Consider the following 22319-nt stretch of genomic DNA (forward strand, 5'->3'; position numbering starts at 1 on the left):
AGACCAGATAGAGAATGTGTGGCTCTGGATGGGTCAGTTTGCATATTAAAGGCATGCTCTGGCTGAGCCCATTCTATCCAAGAATTGGCTAGCCCTGGGAGGGGCAGCATCTCCCCAGTCAGAAAGTCTTTTAAGGTGTCAAAACATCATAATATACAGAAAATTAAAATATAAACAATACAGGAGACTTACTATATTTTTTAAAAAATCTCTCATGCACTAAATAGAATCATAAACTCACAGGAATTTTGATCAAAATGGAACTTTAGAGGTCAGGTGTCCTTAAGTGGGATCCACAGACTCCCAAAGGGTCTATGATTAGAATTGTATTTTGGGGTGTCTGGGTGGCTCAGTTGGTTAAGCATCCTGCTTCAGCTCAGGTCATGATCTCACGGCTCATTAGTTCGAGCCCCATATCAGGCTTTGTGCTGACAGCTCAGAGCCTGGAATGTGGCTTCAGAGTCTGTGTCTCCTTCTCACTCTGCCCCTCTCCTGCTCATGCTCTGTCTCTCTCTGTCTCTCAAAAATAAATAAACATAAAAAATTTTTTTTAAGAATTATATTTCAATATATTTAGTTTCTTTGGTAATCTCATGTCTTTTATTTTATGCATTTGAAAGCAATATTCTGAAAAGAGGCTTCTAGACTTTCTTTGCCAGTCTGCCAAAGGAGTCTATGGCACAAAAAAGTTTGGATTCCCATTCTGGTCTACCCCTTTAATTTTAAGATGCAGAAACTGAGGTTCAGAAAAGCAAAGTGATTTACCAGTAGACTCACAGTTAGTTAAAAGCAGCAGTGGACATAGGATATAGGTCTTCGGAAGCCTAATCCAGGATTTCAATTAGGGTATAGGCTAAGCTGCTGAAATGATACGAAAAGGTTAATTTCTCTTGTATGTCTGTCAACTCAGAAGTAGAGGTATGGTTCAGAGTCCCAGGTCCTGTCTCCATTGGTGTTCTACTGCCCCCGTGGTGTTATCCCATGTTCTCATCCCAGACTATGGGAAGGGAAAGGAAGTGGAGGGGGAGATGCAGAGTTGCACACATCCCTTCTGCATGGTAAACACTTAGCCATAGGCACACATTTCACTGTGAGGGAAGCTAGGCGTCATGTATCCACTTGGGCAGCCATGTTTCTTGCTAAAGCTGGGGCATCTAGGAAACACAAAGAATGGATAATGGGGATGGTTAGCAGCCTATACACACCAGTAGTGAACAGTAACGATTGTTGAATTCTGCCATGGGATCAACAACCGATAAAGATACAGGAATATCTACATCACCTGAAAATGTGTCAGACTTTCTCCTACACAAAAGTGTTAGAGGAAAAGTCCAGTATCACTGAGGGAAGACAGATGCTAGCCTCTGGATCAACTGCAGTGAAAACAGACACACTGAAACTCATCAGCAAGTAAGTTTGTTCAGCCAGCCAAACCACCTGGATAAACCTGGCTAGACAAGGACTGAATAAGCAAAGTCTTTTCCTTTGCTCTCAGTTGTCTTACCCAAACAGAGTATCTCTTGGTGACTCAAAAAAACCTTAGTTATGCCTCGATGATTCTTTATTGGACTTTTTCTGGGACCTCTGACATAGCCTAGGGGTTTTTTCAGTGCCATTTCTCAGTGCCTATAATCAGAATTGTGGCTCTCTGCCAGATTTAGGCCAGACAAATGTGATGCAACATAACACAGTATTTGGATTTGGCTTCTATACAGAACCTGTTTTGTGAGGGACTGTCATGCCCATCCCAAGAATAGCATAGTCCAAGAAATGTTATAAATATGCTGAAAAATGGCTCCTGAAATGCCTACCATCTGATAGGCTCTATTATATATAATGGATATTCAGCAAACTAAACTGCTCTATCAACTCAGGGATTACTGGTTGTTACATTATGGGCCTTTAGCAAAAGGACATGGGTAGAGGTGACCAGCTGTCCCCATCCAAATGAGCAGCTTTCCAGCCTTCCTCTTCTGCCATTTAAGCCTATTAACCTCAGCATCTCTACCCCCTTCCAGCTCTACTCTAACTTCACCATCAGCCGGCTCTGCCTACATCCATTGCTCTCAAAGCCTGAAAGGAAAGAAGTTTCTCCCCACCAAAACGCTTGCTTTTAGGCACCAGGATTTAGTTAATTCTACACTAAGTTAGTCACTTACACCAGAGAAGTTGCCTAGAAACACTTTCCTACAGGTTCATGGGGCAAAAAATAGAATATTCAAAACCAAAGTGACTTTAGCTCTTCTCAGGTAATGCAAACCTATCAAATTCAGAAGTGCACAGATATCTCTGCCTTCTTATCAAATATTTTAGTAATTCATAAGAGTTATAGAAGTGTAGCTCATTGTAAAAAAAAAAAAAAAGGATTTATTCAGTCAACAGGAGTGTTTTGCCTGAGTTGAGTGGTCCGACATGTCTCAGCCTCCTCTCCTATTAACTCCAGTTATGAAAAGGTTGGCTGGAGTTCAGGAGAAATTGGCAATGTGGACCCCACCTCCAGGAACTCCACCTCTCATCTTAATCTCACTTAAAAGGCTATTAACTGATTATTTTCATTCCCCTTGCTCTCCTAAAAACATCCCTGATTCACTATGTGAGCTATGCCTGAAGACACTGCTGAGGACACCCACAGTCAGAGGATCCTGTTTCATAAACAGTCACTGCCGTCTCTTTCCTGTATAATCCTGGACTTTTACTAAACTCAGATAAACTCCACTCAGATGTGGGTATTGCATCAGAGTTCCTTTCGCAAGTGTCTTCAGTCTGGGAACAAACATTTGATTAAAAGGAATGTTTTCCTTTATCTTCCAAAATGGTAGTGCCCAGCAGAGGAGTGGGTAAAGTTTTTTATTCTTTCGTGGATGCATTGAGAAGGTGACAGAAGGGACTCTTTGTTCCCCTTTGGAGTGGCTCATGTTTCTGAGTAATATTGTACAAGAGATATCTTAAGAACAGACTTTCTGACTCGGCTCACCTTAGACTTTTCTGATAGCAATTCCTGACATCTCCATACTTATTTTCCTTTAGAACATTTTGGGTAGGCAAAGGCCATAAAGCAAAGGTCACGGGTCCTTTTAAGAGCCCTTACTAACATAATGTTTGTGCTGCTGATGAAAACACACATCATCATGTTGGTAAGCAGATTATAAGGTTGAAGCTTGCTCTACTTGAGCCAAAGATGTAGCCACTATAAATGTGGTAGGAAATGTATGCACTAAGTCTTGGATTGCCAGACTGTGATGGAGCTTATCTGAGAGGGTTAATGAGATCCTTCTGTGTCTCCACAGATGCTGATGCAGAGATTGAAGGAGCCCCAGCTGCTCCCTTAGACGTGATGTGCTTGGATGCCAACAAAGATTATATCATCATCTCTTGGAAACAGCCAGCTGTGGATGGAGGGAGTCCTATTCTGGGATATTTTATTGATAAGTTAGTACTTAGTCTATTTTCTTTTCTGGTCTCCTCTCCCTCTTTCTCTGTCTCTCTGTCTCCCTCTCTTTGTCTCTTTCTCTCTCTCTCACAAATACACACACACACACACACACACACACACACACACACACACACACCTATCTATTGACCTAAATCCCAAAGACAATTTTTGAATCTGACTACTAATGCAAATCACTAATTTGGCAAGAATGCTATGAATTTATAGACATTCTGGAGACCACTTTGGAAATAGCTGGTGTCCATTATATTTAATGTCCATATTCCTAATTTGTTAGTAATTTTAAAATATTAAGTAATTTAAACAATAATGCTTTAGGAATACTAACAAAATCCTATTTACATTACAGGATGTGGTTTCAAATTAGACAAAGAAATAACAAATATCAATAGTATTAAATCATATTCTTTCTATAACTTTTTGTTGTTCACATTCTCTAAAACTTAGAACTTCTGATATTTATAGCAATTGGGTCTTACACATTAATTATACAGTGAGTTTGGTCAATATAGACAACAAATTCAGATTATCAACCTAAATACATTATTATCTGACTTAGTTTCTATTCAAATAGTTGTTCCAATTTTCTTTCCAATTTTCAGTAATAGAATCTAATTGTAGAAACCACTAGGGACAGATAATCTGTGCCACTGTGGTACAATAGGTTTGTACTAAGGTGTATTAAACCTAATATTTATAGTAATAAGTAAATATATGCTTATTGGGGCACCTGGGTGGCTCAGTTGGTTGAGCAGCTGCCTTTGGCTCAGGTCATGATCTTGCAGTTCATGGGTTCAAGCCCCACATTGAGCTCTGTGCTGACAGCTCAGAGCCTGGAGCCTGCTTCAGATTCTGTGTCTCCCTTTCTCTTTGCCCCTCCCTCACTCATGTTCTGTCTCTCTCTCAAGAATAAATAAACATTAAAAATTCAGTATAAAAAAAAAATATATATATGCATGCCTATTGGGCTCAATACCATGCAGAGAAATATTTATAATAAATAATACACCATTTAACCCATACTAAATTCTTCCACATTGTTTTGTCATTTAGTGATGATGAACTGTTAAATTTTAGGTAGATTCTTTTTCATTTTTACAGACTGCCTTATTGTCTTTGGCAGATTTCCAAGGGATTTGAAAACTTCATCAGTGAAAGACCAGCAACAATTAATAGCACATTTTGCTTAGTCATCATGAAAATAACCATATTGTGGCTTGTATTTATTAAAATTGGTTACGTTCATGGCACTGTTCTAAACACATCACATATATTAACCATTAACCTATAACGACCATTTGAAAGGTAGACACTCTTATTACAAGTAGGAAACAGTAGCTGGCCCAAAGCCACATACTCATGAGAAAACACTAAGTTGCCTGAAGTCACACTAGAATTCAAATATCAGCCTGGCCATATGTTGGTGTCCTTTCTGCTCCAACATGCTGTAGGCATCTCCAGAGCAGCTACTGCCCACCTTTCTTTCTGCCCACATGAGGGTTGGGAAACACACTCTACTATCACTGGGTCACCATGACAGCATCTGCATAGGGAGAGAGAGAGAATCTCTGGAGACAGAGGCAGTTTGAAGAATTGTCCTAGGCCTCTTGGCTCCCTCCCAAACCCTAACCATAGCAGCTCCAGAATTTCTGCAAAGGCAAGATTTAAGGGTGAAAGGCAGGGATTTAAGCCATATTTGACAGCACTTTACATAAGGGTGAGGAAAATGTCTATTGTCTATATCAAAAACTGGAAGGGTGAGGCTGAGGAAGTGAAGAGAAACTTCCCACCCTGACCAACTTTGCACTGCCATTAGAACTCCCTCCCCCATCAGAATTATTTGGGAATTAGATGTTTTAATGTTTTTATTTATTTTTGAGACACAGAGAGACAGAGCATGAGCAGGGGAGGAGCAGAGAGAGAGGGAGACACAGAATCTGAAACAGCCTCCAGGCTCTGAGCTGTCAGCACAGAGCCCGACGCGGGGCTTGAACTCACAGACCGTGAAGTCATGACCTGGCTGAAGTTGGACACTCAACCAACTGAGCCACCCAGGTGCCCCGGGAATTAGATGTTTTAGACATAGACCATATTGGGGAAGTGACATAAACTAAAAGTTCTGTGTTCTCATAAAAGCTGATGAGTTACTTAATCCTAGTGCTGTATAATTTAATCACATGCTGAGCCCCTAGCCCCGTCTATCAGGCCAATAGCATGATATGAACCACTCCACCCCAGACACCAACTGCAATAAAAGCACCCAGTTAGAAATCAGAGGTTCTAAGAACTTAATCTTTCCCTGCCAGTGGGCCTGGGAATTTCCCTGCATCTCATCAATCTCATCTGTTAAGAAACAAGTATATTATAATACTCTCTTCACCCTTCTACCTACACAGCATATAATGATCATTAAGTAGGCTTTTTCCAAGGGTGCCTGGCTACTCGGTAGAGCAGGCAACCCTTGATCTCAGTCTCATGAGTCTGAGCCCCACATTCGGTGTGGAGATTACCTAAGAAAAAAAAAGTGAGCTCTTTCCAAACTACAGTATAAACAGGTACATTTAAGGTGTTAACTTCCTCAAACAAAATTTTTATTTTTAAAAGAAAATGTGTAAAGAAGACAAAGAAAGAAGTCACCAACAATGGAATTAAAGATGTCAGCCAGGGAGATGTCTGGGGGATCCTCCCTCTTAGTCTCTCCAATGTCGAGAGCGTACATACCTGCCTGCTGCTTCTGCTTTTTCTCCCCAAAGTTCCTCTGCCTAGCATACAAGGCCCTCAGCTGCTAGTTTTCAGGGAATTTAAAGGAAGTATATGTGTTTAGGAAGGATCTGAGGCTTCTTTCTTATTAAAGAAGACACATTGCAATTAAGTGGAACCGAGTGCACGCAGTTAAATAACTACTGAACCACACCCGAGCTGGATATTTTATAGGGAGATCTGAAGCAATTGGGTGGGTTTGCTGCTTTGGAGCTATTAATTTAGTCAGACTTCTTTTAATTCTTATTGCTCACTCTTTTTCCCCATAGGTGTGAGGTGGGCACAGATAGCTGGTCTCAATGCAATGACACACCTGTGAAGTTTGCTCGTTTTCCAGTCACTGGGTTGATAGAAGGTCGTTCTTACATATTCCGAGTTCGAGCTGTGAATAAAACTGGAATAGGTCTACCATCTAGAGTTTCTGAGCCCGTGGCTGCTCTGGATCCAGCTGAGAAAGCTAGACTGAAAAGTAAGCATTTTTCAATTTTCAGGATCTTCTTGAACCTTTTTTTAATATATTTATAACTATAGTACAGCTCTTTGCGAGGTCATTCCTCCCCCTTCCACTAGAGGGAGAAGAGAATAGGAAATCCTTTATGGGTTAGAAAATCCTAGAGGAAAAAAACAAAAACAATTTGTTTTCTTGACTCATCCATTCATTAAGAGCTTTATTTTTTTATTTTTTAAAAAATAATTTATTTATGTTTAAATTTAAATCCAAGTTAGTTATCATATAGTGCGACAATGATTTCAGGAGTAGATTCCTTAATGCCCCTTACCCATTTAGCCCATCCTCCCCCCCTCCCCCCCCACAATCCTTCCAGCAACCCTCTGTTCTCTATATTTAAGAGTTAAGAGCTTTATTTCTTATTTTGATTCAGAAAACTTCTCCTTATTAAATTGAGTTCTGGTCATTCTGTTTGAAATGAAATATGATAATCAAGAGCCTGGGAAGCATTTTTATTCATTTTATTAGCACACTCCAAATATGTTTTTCCTTTAATTCTTAAAATTATAAGATGGTCACATCTTTTGATGGTCACAATGGGGAAGGGAGGTCGTTATTGGCATCTAGTGGGTAGATGCCAGGGATGCTTCTTAACCTAGAATTTGCCCCCTAGAGCATTAATATCTCCACCGTGAGTTTCTTTATATCAAAGGAAAAGCACATTTACAACATATCTGATCTATACTTGAGTTTCCATATCAGACCATCAAAAATAATCTTTTCATATATTTAAACTCCAAGTCTCAATGTCAAAACCATGGTATATGAATTATGCTCTGCATTTGTTTCATGGGAACCCATATGCATCCTCAATAATAGAAACCACAAAATGATATTTTAAAAAACTGTTCGAGGGGCACCTGGGTGGCTCAGTCGGTTGAGCATCTGACCTTGGCTCAGGTCATGATCTCGCGGTCCATGAGTTTGAGCCCACGTTGGGCTCTGTGCTGACAGCTCAGAGCCTGGAGCTTGCTTCGGATTCTGTGTCTCCCTCTCTCTCTGCCTCTCCCCTGCTCATGCTCTCTCTCTCTCTCTCAAAAATAAATAAACATTTAAAAAAATAAAAATAAATCATTGGATATTAACACTTCAGTCTATAACAGATTTTTCAACCTTGGCCCTATAGACAGTCTAGGCCAGATAATTCTTTGTTATAGGGGGCTGTCCTGTTCATTGTAGGATGTTGAGAAGCATCCCTGGCATCTACCCACTAGATACCAATAACGACCACCCTTCCCCATTGTGACCATCAAAATTGTCCCCAGACATTACCAAATGTCCCTGAGGTGCAAAATCACCCCAGTTGAGGACTGCTAGTCTATGTCCTATTTGCAGTGTTGTTTGTTTGTTTGTTTGTTTGTTTTGTTTTTGCCTTAGGTAGATGTATGGCGTCACAAAAAGCTAAGCTCCAGAAAAAGTCTGGAGACTTTTCCTAATCAGGCTCCTTGATTGCCCTCTAATTACTTTTCACTTACTATCTGACTTCCCTCCCTCTTTCCTAATTCCATCTCATTCTTTCATTTACTCTATTTTTTAAATAAATTCCAATGAGAGTAAGATTCGTTTGAATTGAAAATAGGTTATCTTATGTATTACCTTTCTGTTTCTGTACAAACTATGCTGAAAAGTCTGGTGATAAAGCAGGAGTTGAACCATTCTCTCTGATATTTGTGGGAACACAGAAGTGAATTTCCTCTTCAATGAATGAATGAATGAATGAATGAATGAATGAAATGGATTTAAATGCATTTTACTCTTTTCCTGCCCATCTCACCCATTTTTCTTACTCCAGATCTAAGCTGGTTTCCTTCATAAATAACACTTGTCAAAATACAATGGAAAGAAATCGCTTTCATTGAACTGTACTGCAGGATTCATTTCATTCACTTTCATTTCATTGTACTGCAGGATTAGCCCCCCTCTCCTCTTTGAGCTTCATTATTGCAGATAAATAACTACTGGGCTTACAATTGTTCCAGAAAAGTTTCCCCCAAATACATGCTATCTCTTAAGAAGACATGAGGGAACCTACATGTTTCCAGAAATCTATATTGAATAGTAAACAAACACAGGTTATTTACCTTGCTTGCAAAAGTACATTTCCAGAAATATTGACTCCAACTAGGCAGGTTCTGTGCTGTAGCAGATTGTGAGTCCCTTGAAGACGTAACACCATATATGTGCTCAGTAAGATTCATTATGAAAATACCTAAGCAAACTAGTAACAAACTCAATTCTGACTAATATGGCCAGTTTGTGAATACAGTTGAAACTGCATTTAAGAATTTCGTGATTTTTACATTTATCTATGTTTAGGTCGCCCTTCAGCACCCTGGACTGGACAGATCATTGTCACTGAAGAAGAACCTTCAGGTAAAACTCGGTTTTCCCCAGATATTATTGCCCATGTTTTGCCATGTAGCTTTTATAAGCTTCAGGTTGTTGTTGTTTTAAAAAGCTTCATAGTTTAAAACAAAAAACCAAACACATAAGTAGCTTCAGAGTTTTGAAATTAGGTAGTATTAGTCCTCTAATTTTTTTCCCCAAAGTTGTTTTTGCTATTCTGTCTTTGCATTTCCATGTAAAATTTAAAATCAGCTTATTAATTTCTATTACAAAACTTATGGAGATTTCAACTGAGTCTTTTATATCCTTAATGATTTTCTATCTACTTGGTCTATTAAATTGATAGAGCAGTGATGAAATCTCTGACTGAAAAACAGATTTATGTATTTCTTCTTGCAGCTCTACCAGGTTTTGCTTCATATAGTTTGAGGTTTTGTTATTACATGCATAAGTAATTTATCTTCTAATGAACTGACCACTGTATTATTATAAAGTGATACTTTTTATTCATGGTAGTGTTTTTTGTTTAGGAATCTACCTTGTCTGATATTAATGTAATCATTCCAGGGTTGTTGGTTTTATTTATTAGTGTTAGCATGGCATATGGTTTTCATCCTTTTACTTTTGACCTATATTTAAATTGTATTTTTGTAGGCAGCATATAACTGAGTCTTGATTTTTTATCCACTCAGGTAATCTTTGCCTTTTTACTAGAGTGAACAATTTACATTTTGTGTGATCATTGATATGGTTGGATTTAAATCTACCATCTTGCTATTTATTTTCTATCTGTTCCATGTGTTTGTTTCCTTTTCCTCTTTTTCTACTTTCTTTTGGATTTAGTATTTTTTATTATTCCATTTTAGCTGTGTTATCTTATTAGCTATAATTCTTTATTTTGTATTGTAGTAGTTCAGAATTTATAATATACATCTTATCACAACCTTTCTTCAAGTAATATATTACTTCATGTATAGTGTAAGAACTTAAAACAGTATTATTCCATTTCCCCCTTCAAGCCTTGATGCTGTTATTGCATGGATTTTATTTGTGTATATATTATAAATTGCACAATACATTGCTGTTATTTTGGTTCAAATAGTCACTTATCTTTCAAAGAAATTTAAAAGTAAGAACAAATTTTCAAATATTCACTCACATTTTTACCATTTCTGTTGTTCTTCATTTCTTTGGGTAGATCTCTTTGTTTTTTTAAGGTTTATTTATTTTTGAGTGAGAGAGAGACAGACAAGTGCTAGTGAGGGAGGGCAGGAAGAGGGAGACACAGAATCTGAAGCAGGCTCCAGGCTCTGAGCTGTCTTCACAAAGCCCAGTGCGGGACTTGAACTCACAAACCATGAGATCATGACCTGAGCCGAAGTCAGCGCTTAACTTACTCAGCCACCCAGGTGCCCCTGTGTAGATCTCTTTGAATCTCAGGCATTTCCTTTACTATTTCTTGTAGTGCAGGCCTGCTGGTTATGAATTTTTTTTTTTGTATGTCCGAAACAGTCTCTGTTTCATCTTCATTTTTGAAATATATGTTCATTGGTTATAGAATTCTAGGTTGACAGTTTTCCTTTCAGTACTTAAAAAGAATTTTTTATAATGTTTATTTATTTTTGAGAGAGAGAGACAGAGCTCAAGAGGGGAAGGGCCAGAGAGAGAGGGAGACACAGAATCTGAAGTAGGTTCCAGGTTCCAAGCTGTCAGCACAGAACCTGATGTGGGGCTCAAATTCATGAACTGAGAGATCATGACCTGAGCCAAAGTCAAACGCTTAACCAACTGAGCCACCCAGGCACCCTTCCTTTCAGTACTTTAGAAAGGATGGTCCATTACAGCTCAGACCTACACTATAAGAATGACTATTGTTATTCTTACTTTGTCCCTCAGATCTTTTCCTCTCTGCCTGATTTTAATAGATTCTTTTTATCACTGGATTTACAAATTTGATTATGATATGCATCTGTGTTGTTTCCTTCATGTGTCTTGTGCTTGGGGTGTACAAGTTTCTTGGATTCATGAGATTGGAATTGGATTCATGAGATTGGTTTCATGAGATTTGGAAAATTTTTTCACCAGTATTTCTTCTTTAAATTTTTAAAAAATGTTTATTTTTATTTTTGAGAGAGAGAGAGAGAGAGAGAGTAAGTGGGGAGGGGGCAGAGAGAGGGACACAGAATCTGAAGCAGGCTCCAGGCTCTGAGCTGTCATCACAGAGCCCGATGTGGGGTTCGAACTCATGAATTGCAAGATCATGACCTGAGCCGAAGTCGGACACTCAACCGACTGAGCCACTCAGGCACCCCTCACAAGTCTTTCTTTAAACATCTTTTTTTCTGTATCCCTTTCTCTCTTCTCTACTTTAGGAAATCCAATTACATGTCACTTGAAACCACAGCTTGCTGATGCGATATCCATTTTTCCTTTCAGTCTTTTTTGATTTCTGTGTTCCATTTTAGACATTTTCTACTACTGTGCCATAATTTTACTATCCTTTTCTTCAGTGTCTAACTTGCTGTGAATCCCAGTCAGTGTGTGGGTTTTGTTTTGTTTTGTTTTCATTTTAGGTTTTGTAATTTACAGCTGTAGAAGTCTAGAACAATTTGTATTATTTTTACATTTTCCATGTCTTTAATTAACAGGTTTAATCTTTATGCTCTGGAACATAATGAACATATTTATAATAACTGTTTTTATATCCTTGCCTGTTAATTCTATCATCTGTGACATTTTTGGTTTTGTTTTCATTAATTGATTTTTCTCCTCAGAAGGGGCTATATTTTCATGATTCTTTGCATACTTAATAATTTTTCATGAGATGCCAGACATTTCGAACTTACATTGTTTGGTGCTGGATATTTTTGTTTTTTTATAAATGCCCTTGAGCTTTGTTCTGGAGAAACGATTTGATCTTTCAAGGGTTGCTTTTGTTAGGTGAAATCAGAACGGCCTTTAGTCTAGGGATAATTTGGCCATACTACAGAGGAAATACCCTTCTGAGCAGTACTCTACCGGATGCTTGGGAATTAGATTTACACTCTGACTGGTGGGAATATGGACTCTCCCAGGCCCCATGAGAGCTTTGAGGATTGTTCTCTCCAATTCTTTTGTGTAGGTTTTCTCCAGCCTCAAGTGGTTTCCTCATATTCATGTGCTGATCAGTACTCAGGTGAACACTCCAGACAGACCCTCTGCAGATCTCTGATACCCTCTCTCTCAGTGTAGCCCTTTCCTCCAGTATTCATCCTTCTGACTCTATCTGTAGATAGATACCTTGCCCTTCCTGGAATTCCAGCTTTTTTTCCTCCAGCTGGGGAGACTGCCAGGCTCTACGTGGTTCCTCTTCCTGAGCTGCTGTCTTGAACTTCTCTCTGGACAATAAACTAGGACAATAGTAGAGCTCACTTTAATTTGTTTCTCTCCTATCAGTCATCATTGTCCTAAGACAGCTAATATCCAATGTCTATAGACAGGCGTTTCATGTATTTTGCATGGTATTTTAGTTATTTGACATGGAAGGGTTACTCTGATGTCAGGAACTGTGGAGGCTCTAAAATTTTACCAACTTACAAACTAATACATTTTCTACCACAGTTTCATAGATGCTGGCAAAAGACAAGAGAGTCCTAGATCAGAAACAAAGGACTCTATAATTCACAGCGTAGTAGACCACATGAGCTTCACGTTCCCATTATTTTTCCCTGCACTGTCTCCCCCTCCCCACACCAAGTCCCACAGGGTGGTATGGAGGAGCACAGATGGGTGTGCACACACAGTACATTTGTGTCACATCTGAGAAACCTTGTACTTAGGACACCCCAGTATTATAAGGGGGCTGCTAACAGATCTACCCAACCTTAATCTGAAGGACATTATCTTTACTATTCTGGGCAGAAAACAAGACAACTTTCTGCCCTAGAGAATATACTATCTCATATTCCAAGTTTGTTTGCTTTCCAAACATCCTTGAAAAGATATTCTATATATTTTCTTAATGTTTATTCATTTTTGAGAGAGAAAGAGACAGAGCGTGAGTAGGGGAGGGGTAGAGAGAGAGGGAGACATAGAACTCAAAGCAGATTCCAGGCTCTGTGCTGTCAGCGTGCCCTGAAAAGATATTCTATAAAAAGCTGATATAAGATGTACAGAAAGTAAAACTTATGTCGTTACTACTGGTTTTTTTTTTGTTTTTTTTTTTAATTTTTTTTTCCAACGTTTATTTATTTTTGGGACAGAGAGAGACAGAGCATGAACGGGGGAGGGGCAGAGAGAGAGGGAGACACAGAATCGGAAACAGGCTCCAGGCTCTGAGCCATCAGCCCAGAGCCCGACGCGGGGCTCGAACCCACGGACCGCGAGATCGTGACCTGGCTGAAGTCGGACACTTAACCGACTGTGCCACCCAGGCGCCCCTCGTTACTACTCGTTTTTAAGGACCAGAAAGAAAATCAGAACTGTCAAGCAAAGAAAGTAAAATTGTGGCTTTGAGTGAATGAATGAATGTTTTAGGAAGGATTTCAGAGTTGGGGTATTTCTTTATACTGTGGAGAAGTAATGAACTCTTCCCCCAGTAGGAGAGAAGCATCTGTGCCTTTTGGAGCATGCTGGGCTTCCCAGAGTGTGTGCTTTTCACTTTTCCTCATTGTTTTTCAGAGGGTATTGTTCCTGGGCCCCCCACAGACCTCTCTGTCACAGAGGCCACCCGGAGCTATGTGGTGCTAAGTTGGAAGCCCCCTGGCCAGCGTGGCCACGAGGGCATTCTGTACTTTGTGGAAAAGGTAAGACTCTGGGATCAAACATTATTACCTCATGCCACTTCCTAAAGATTTCTTTAGAGAACTAGAGCTTAAATTTCCATTGTGTCCTGAACTCTTCAAACCCATATAAACTATGAACAATCTTCACGGAAAAATGCATATCACACAAAACTTTGTCTAAAAGTTCAGGGGGTGTATAGATCTGTGAAGCTCACCCATAGACTCCAAAGAGGCCCACAGACCTCAAATTATAACCCTTTAAGAAGAGAATTGCTCCCGAAACTGTAGATTGTTCATATGGCAGTTTTCTAGAAGATTTCTCTGTCTCTCTCGCACTAGTAATAGCTTTTCATCTCTCTACAATTTGTCTTAAGCAGTCAAAACTGAAGATCAATGAGGGTAGATGAGCCAGAGGAATAGAAGTGACAATACTTTCAGAATACTGTCAAATAGCTGGAGGATCAAAGAGAGAAAGTCCTTACATGCTGCCTGGCACTTGGCTAGCACTACTCTAAGTGCAGGTAGTAGGATGGGGTCAGAGATTGCAAAACAGCATGAGATACTGGCTAGTTCTTTCCCTCAAATATCTTGTAATTTTATTGTCATGCTCTTGGAGAGGGCAGCGTATAATGAAAGCCTAAAATGGGTGGAATGATGAGAATTATATGTGAATCTACCATAGACACAGATCTAAGGGCAGTTACAGTAAGCATTTATGCCCAGAAAATGGAGAAGAGCCAAGTCCTAGACAGGACGTTATTTGGGGCAAGTGCCCTAGTTTCAAGGGCAGACACAAAGGAGGAGAATCTGCCAGGCAAAACATAATTGCTCCCGGGACGGGGCATTTCAAGAGAATTTACTTAAAATGAGGTTCAAAATCCATTCATTAAAAAAGTTTTGATTAAGATATAATTGAAAAAAATGAAACTAAAATAAGCTTATTTCCTGGTACCCATAAGAACATTTACATTTATACTGGCAGCCACGCACCATTATTTTTGAAGAACAACAAATGAAACAATTGGCTGTATTTTTTGTGTATTTTGTTTTTATAAAATTGTGTGATAACAGGATAAGTTGTCATTTACTTTACATTTTACCTTCGTAGTAAAATTATAGAAAAGGTTTCTACTTGGCAAAAATATTATGGAGCTTGGTGAGTTTTCCTAAGAGCTTTTGCGTTTCATCCTTAATGCTATTCTGATCATTCAATTTCAGAACATCTATTAGGTCACCTTCCCTGATAATTATTACAGGAGAATAGACATGATGGGTATATAGGTACTTGCAAACTTCTGCAAATTAGGTGACAACATGAAAGTAATATGCATCTATCTTCATGGCCTTTTAGTTATTTCAGATCATCAGAGAATATTATACTAGCATTAAAAATGCTAGGGTCTGTGGTTTTCCTATTTTAATTAATAAATGTATTAATTTATGTCATTTTTAAAGACATTTATCATGTCTTCGAGGAGCATGCCTCACTTCTCCTTGTCCCTAGCACATTGGTAACAATAAATGGATTATTTCTGTAACATGGACATCTTTCAAAAGAATCTGATTTTACTAAAAACATATTAGATTTTTTATTGTTAGTAATTTGTATATTTTCTAGATATTGACCTCAAATTAACTAGAACTTGAGTAGCATTTCTGATTTTAAAATTTTTCTTTTCTTTTTTTTTCTTAATAGAGGGCAAGACTAGAGTGGAAAATGTTTATTTCCTGGTGTGCTTAATACATACCCTCCACTGAATCTTTTCGAAATTCTCCACAGGAAGAGAGTTCTGAGTAAGCTCTCTGACAGTAATTACCATCTTTCCTATAATAATGACAGAGTAATAATGTACCACTGAGGCGTTTTCTTCAAATGAGTCAACTTTGGCTTCTGTTAAACATTTCCTCTGGTCACATAAACTCTAATTTCTCCAGAAAAGTCTATTAACTTCCCTAGACCTAAATACATATGAGTCTGTGATTAAAAATGTAAGTGTTCATCCACGAGCAAACTTGGCATGGAACAGAGGGAACATTTCGAGTGCAGGGTGAGCAGAGAGGCCTGTAAAGGCATGGCTGACGTATACAAAAGGCCCAGGATGTTGACATATTGGGGGAGCAGAACATGTCCAGAGACCTAGGGCACACTTACAGAACTATCCAAACATCAAACCGTTGTCCTGAGCTGAGACTCAAGCTATTCTGATGAACCACTTCTAATACATTGACCTTTCTAAAGAGAAATGGTCTACATGCTTTTGTCCCGCAGCACATTTTCATCCCCAGAATATTCATGCCCATGGGAGTTCTGCTTCTTTACCCCTGAGCTTGCACTTATTTACAGAACTTTTTACCAGAATTTGCATGCACATAAAGCACAAAGTCACCTGTCATGGCTAAAGCTTATGTCCAGTTACACCATGTCTGTGAGCCCTAAAATGGTTGATAGTGAGGGGTTTATTAGCAAGGTTATTGGATGGATCGGTCTCCAGTGTTCCCAGCCTTCCTATACTGTGTTCTTCTCAGCCCCAAACTTTTTTCTCAGATGTCTTATGTCTTCAGCTCTTTCTCTCTCATTCCCTTATCAAAAATCTGGTCCTGTCAGAGATAAGGGTTGTATCATTTGCTAGCTCTGTTTCTGCATGCAGGGATGTTTATCAATGACCAGGCACTGTTCTTTTTTTTTTCCTTTCATAAAAATTTATGTTTATTATGCTTAATCAAATGTAAGTGATACATCCAAGGAAAAATTTGCTATTTTTTTAAATGAAATTTATTGTCAAATTGTTTTCCATACAACACCCAGTGCTCATCCCAACAGGTGGACCAGGCACTGTTCTAAGCACTCTGCACATGTTAACTCACCTAATACTTACGGTAACCTTATGAGGGAAATGCTTTTATTTTCATCATGCCTATTTTGTAGATGAGGAAACTGAGGCTTCGATGGGGCATATAATTTGCTCAGGGTCACACATTTAGTAAGAGACAGAGCTAGTATTTGAACCTAGACAGTCTGGCTCAGTTTCATATACTGTATCCAACTAGTATACATTGCTGCCTTTCAACCTTCCCAAGCCTGTCTTCTCTGGAAAACATGGATAATCACACAGTGCTACCTCCACAATACTTAGTTCAGAGCACAATTGAGAAGATTAAAGAGTTACAATGACATAAATCCCCTAGCATAGTGAAAGGCAGCTATTATTTTTTATTATGAAAGTATAAATGACTGATAATTGTTATATGTTCCCCAGGGAAGAATGTGTCAAAATGAATTAAAGCCATAAACTGAAGAATTGAAGGTCTGGGAGAATTTTATCCCTCAGTTATCAGCAGATTGACTGGTTAGGGGGAATTTATCCTTTCTACCCTTCCACACACAATGACACATCATGAAAGATTCTACAAGGGACTTTAGAGGTTACCCTGTCACATTTGCTTATTTTGCAGATGTTAAAACTGAGACCAAACAATACTCATGAGACTCTCCCCAGGTCACATGTCTTATTCTTAACAAAGCTAGGACCAGAGTGGATGCCTCTGGATCCTTTTCACCATACCATGTTGTCTCTCATTTCAAATCCATGAAGGTTATGCCAAACGATATTCCAGTATTTTTATAGTCCCAAGAATGTATCATCCCTCACAGCTGGTCACTATATCGCAAGGTTTGGATTTCTGGAAAAGTCTCTTGAAACTGTTCAAAAGTTCCAAAGCAAAATCATTTCTGCTGACCTTGGGCAGAATTGAGAGTACAAATAGGAGGGGAAAAGGATTACTGAAGACTACTGATAGTTTTCTAACTATATTCTCTACCAAAGTGCAAATAGACACCACATCCTTTCAAGGATTTCAGAGTCACTCTAGACCACTTTAATTCCAAGAATAGAATTGCTTTAAATTAGTTTTTCCCATAATTTATTCTAAAATATGGGTAAGAAAAAAGAACATCTATATCTTTCATTAGCTTCCGTCCTTTCTTCCTTCCTTTCTTCCTTCCTTCCTTCCTTCCTTCCAAATTCAAAAAAAAATTCATTCATTCAGGAAAAAACAATTGTTGATTATTTCTTATGTGTCAGATACAATTCTAGGCTCTGGAGGATAGCAGTGAACAAGACAACTCGCTGAACTCAATTCACTGAAACTTATTTTCCAATGGAGGAGATGACAAATAACTTAATTTCAAATAGAGTTAAGTGTTTAAAAAAATAATAAAGCAAGGTAAAGGATAGAGAGTGATGAGAAAGGAACAAAGAACTCTTTCAGATTCTTTGGTAGAATAGGGAGGGGGTGATCAAGAAGGGCTTTCTGAGGAGGTGGTGTTTGAGCACAGACCTGAATGATATTCTGAATCATTAAATAACACTCAATTAAAATAAAAGTTTATAGCAGTGAAAATTAAAGTATCTTATATAGCACATTAAATTGAATTACCCACCCTAAGAATTAGAAAAGGATCTGACCCCAAGCAGTCCTCAAAATAAATTAAGGTCTTTTATAAGTCAATCAGTGATCTTACTTGGTTAATAAAGTCAGTGAAGTATTAAAGTATTTATCAAACAATGCAAAGCCAGTTTTATTTAGATAATCCTATGGACTACAGATGCTTCATCCCCATTTCCTCCAAATCTCTTCTCCAGTTCAACTCACTGGTAACAGGTAGGTGGTTTGTTGACGGATAAATAAGACTGCTAGATGCCTGGCCTAGAGGTCCCATTTATTCTTGCCGTGCCGTGAATGGGTCTCACTGTTTGGGCTGCAGTGTGACGCAGAGACAGAAAACTGGCAGCGGGTGAACACAGAGCTCCCTGTGAAGTCTCCCCGCTTTGCTCTCTTCGACCTGGCTGAAGGGAAATCCTACCGCTTCCGCGTCCGCTGTTCTAACTCGGCAGGAGTGGGTGAGCCCTCAGAGGCAACGGAAGTGACCGTGGTAGGGGATAAACTTGGTAAGTGTGGAGTTCCCTTGAACAACTGTAAACTTCTTTTACTTCAATTTAAGAAAAACTTCCAGAGCAAGTACTCATCAGAACGTATATGCCTGGAAGCAAAAGTAGTGGCATCCTTCTTTCGTATCATGAATTTAATTGATAACTATACTTGACTGATACATTTCAAAAATTCATTATTATGAATGATGAAGTTATGAAAAGTAAACTTCTTTGGGAGTTTCAACAGTATTGTTAATGTATTTTTTCTGGAGTGGGTTGGTAGGTTCCTGGGTATTTAGTTTATCATTATGCCCCCACACTAACATATTTATTTTTTTTTTATTTTCTGCTTTAACAAATATAAAGTAAGTAACTGTATGTTTGAGATGATTACTTACGTAAAATTTATGTGTGTGTGTGTGTGTGTGTGTGTGTGTGTGTGTGAGAGAGAGAGAGAGAGAGAGAGATAAGAATGAAGTTTTTTAAACCACACCTGAGTTTGATCATCATTTTCCTCCTTTGTCAGATATCCCAAAGGCCCCAGGCAAAATCATCCCAAGCAGAAATACAGACACATCAGTGGTAGTTTCATGGGAGGAATCCAAAGACGCCAAAGAACTGGTCGGGTACTACATAGAGTCAAGCGTGGTTGGCTCTGGCAAGTGGGAGCCCTGCAACAACAACCCTGTGAAGGGCCCACGGTAACCACAGTGTTGGGGGGTGGGCTGTGGGGAGCCTTCTGACTCTAGAGCATAGAGGCTATCAGGAGGAAATCAGCCATGGACCCATACAGCAGCACCAACATCCAGTGGAGGAAGACTTTTTAAAACATTATGCTTTAAGGGGTGGCTCAGTTGGTTAAGCGTCCGTCTGACTTCAACTCAGGTCATGATCTCATGGTTCATGTGTTCGAGCCTCACGTTGGGCTCTGTGCTGACAGCTCAGAGCCTGGAGCCTGCTTCAGATTCTGTGACTCCCTTTCCCTCTGCCCCTTTCCTTGCTCATGCTCTTTCTCTCTCTCTCTCTCTCTGTCTCTTAAAAATAAATAAATATTTAAAAAATTTAAAAAGTACATTATGCTTTATATATCCAAATGAATTAAAAATTGAACATTATCTACTGCTATATATTTTTTTAAAAGTTTACTTGGGATATTAAACACTTAGAAACACATTAATGCCAGCTATGATGGGTTCACTTTATAGCTCTTTTCTGATTCTTTTCCTTTATGCTATTTGTTCTTTCTACCCCTTTGTGGTCTTTAATTTCCAAAGTGATAAGATTTCAAGGGTCTAATAGGCTCTAGCTAACATAAAATAGCCAGGCATTTTAAATGAATAGGAAAAAAGTATCAACATTTTACAAATTTTGAACATGGTGAAACTCAGTGCTAAGGAGACATAAGTAACACCAAAAAAAAGGACACTCAGAATACTTTGCCACTTCTTTACATCTGTTTCTAATATGGAGAGGGTTTTTTTCTTGCTTTCAAATGTTTCGTCAACCAGCCTTGCAAGTTGATGATGAATTCTGGTCTGCAACCAAACTCTGAGACTCCTTTGATTTAGGACCGATCTGAGAGGAGAATTCCCCTTGCCCCCACCAGAATTGTCATGCAGGCTTGTTAGGCAGCTTCTGGCATGGCCACTTTCAAGTCCAAGGACCCCCATAGGATGAGTTGTTTCTTTTGCAGAACATGAGAGAATAGAGACAAATCAATTAATGGGTGAAAGCAATATGTTTTTCAAGAGATTCACTTGGCCTGTTTACTCATTTCACTGTTACTCTCAGTTCCCAGCATTTTCCTGGGGCTATTTAGAAATGTTTATAGAGGGTGAGGCAGGGTCTGCCTTTCCACAAACAGATGGCAGCTTCTCAAGGGCAGGCACCATTTTCTATTCATCTTTGTGTCCACAATACCTAGCTCAGTGCCTGGAACACTGAAGTGCTCAATAAATATTTGCTGAACTGAGCTGACCTGAAGAATTGGCCTCATTTATGTCTGCCTTCATTAAATATTCCAACTTTACTAATGGTAATAGAGTCATTAGCAGACCTGTTATTTCCTCTGGTTACAGTGTTCAGGATGGATTAAAATGTTACAGTGATTCATGAAACAGCTATTTATAGCCATAATAGCTATTAAGGAAGGAGGTTGTTTTATGTGTGAAACTGCCCATGGATTCACACCTCATTACTGGATCCTCATTTCTAAATGGTTATCCATATTTCATCTTATTTTCAGATTCCAGTGTCATTTCTCAAGTCATTATGCCTTCCCTGGTATGCAGGGAAGCAGTAACTAGGCCTCTGTAACAGGGAGCAGCCAGTGTCTTACAGCCATAAGTGTAAGCCTGAAATAGCCATTAATGATATCATTAATATCACCTATTATTTATTAAAAGACTCCTATATGCCAGACCCTGAAATAAGTACTTTAAATACAGCCAGTCTTTACACAAAAGTTATTATGGAGGCATTATTATCCCCATTTTACTGATGAGCACACAGAGCCTCGGAAAAGTTAAGGTACTTAATTCAGGGGAAACCCAGGACTCTGAATTGTTTGATAGAGTTTAGAAAATCGCCTTAATTAGCTGCCTTCTTGTCTAAAGCACATACATTACCTGATCTCTCTACGAATTATTTTTATAAACCCAGATCATTCAGTTAAGCTAAAATCATCTTGTCTAATTTGCCTGCTAGAAAAGTTTTTAAAAACTCCTTTTCCTTTTAGATTTACTTGCCATGGACTGGCAACTGGCCAGAGTTATATCTTCCGGGTCAGAGCAGTTAATGCAGCTGGACTTAGTGAATATTCACAGGATTCAGAAGCGATTGAAGTAAAAGCTGCTATAGGTAAGTACCTTCTGCGTAGCTTTGGAGGGCAAAAAGTGAATTTTTATGTTATAAAGGAAGATACCATCCTCACCAGAAATGGTTTTAAAGCTTCTAGTACTGCTCGAGGGTTCTGTCCTCAGATGATCATTTTCTCTGACTCCAGGTGACAGCTAACCTTCCATAGCCATCATTTTACAGATCTTCATCACTTACCCAGACTCTGTGCATCTGTAGCCTTGCCATCTTCACAAGTCCGAGTGTCCTCAGATAGTTCCCATTGTGTGAAACTCCATTCTAACTTCGTGCTCATCCTGGGAGTGTGGAGGGCCATCCGGTTCCGTGAAGTGGTATATCACCCATAACCCACGTCATTTTGTACCTAAATGCCATTTCACCTGCGACAAAGCCTGGCTTGTTTTCACTAACAACATGCTTTTTATAAACTCCTCTAAATTTCGTGCAAGATACTTGTGGTTGCTTGGTCATATGCTACCTTTCTGCTCAGAAAGTAACCAACAGAATAAAACCTGTAATAAAGTAATTGTATGAGTGTACATGATGTGCCTCCCAATCTTAGATAAAGCAGGAAAAGGACCCACATAGTTCAGAGCACTAAAAATGATGTCTGTGATAGAGTGACACACATTTGAAGGGAAAGATTATTTAATACCAGTTATCTTCAGTTATCATGCCGTATTACTTTTTAATATTCCTTATAA

At 38.9% G+C, this 22319-nt stretch overlaps 1 protein-coding gene across 2 annotated transcripts in view; it reads left to right on the top strand.

The window, feature by feature from the left end:
• Positions 1-22319, top strand: part of MYOM1 (myomesin 1) — a 136882-nt gene that overhangs the window by 51997 nt on the left and 62566 nt on the right. For both annotated transcript variants that reach the window (XM_027068596.2, XM_027068592.2), the window contains exons 11-17: positions 3288-3429; positions 6481-6680; positions 9036-9092; positions 13725-13849; positions 18594-18777; positions 19286-19460; positions 21497-21618. In XM_027068596.2, coding sequence (XP_026924397.1) covers positions 3288-3429; positions 6481-6680; positions 9036-9092; positions 13725-13849; positions 18594-18777; positions 19286-19460; positions 21497-21618 — 1005 coding nt within the window. The remainder of the gene's footprint in view (positions 1-3287; positions 3430-6480; positions 6681-9035; positions 9093-13724; positions 13850-18593; positions 18778-19285; positions 19461-21496; positions 21619-22319) is intronic.

Source organism: Acinonyx jubatus, chromosome D3 (genome assembly GCF_027475565.1).
Source record: "Acinonyx jubatus isolate Ajub_Pintada_27869175 chromosome D3, VMU_Ajub_asm_v1.0, whole genome shotgun sequence".
Lineage (NCBI taxonomy): Eukaryota > Metazoa > Chordata > Mammalia > Carnivora > Felidae > Acinonyx > Acinonyx jubatus.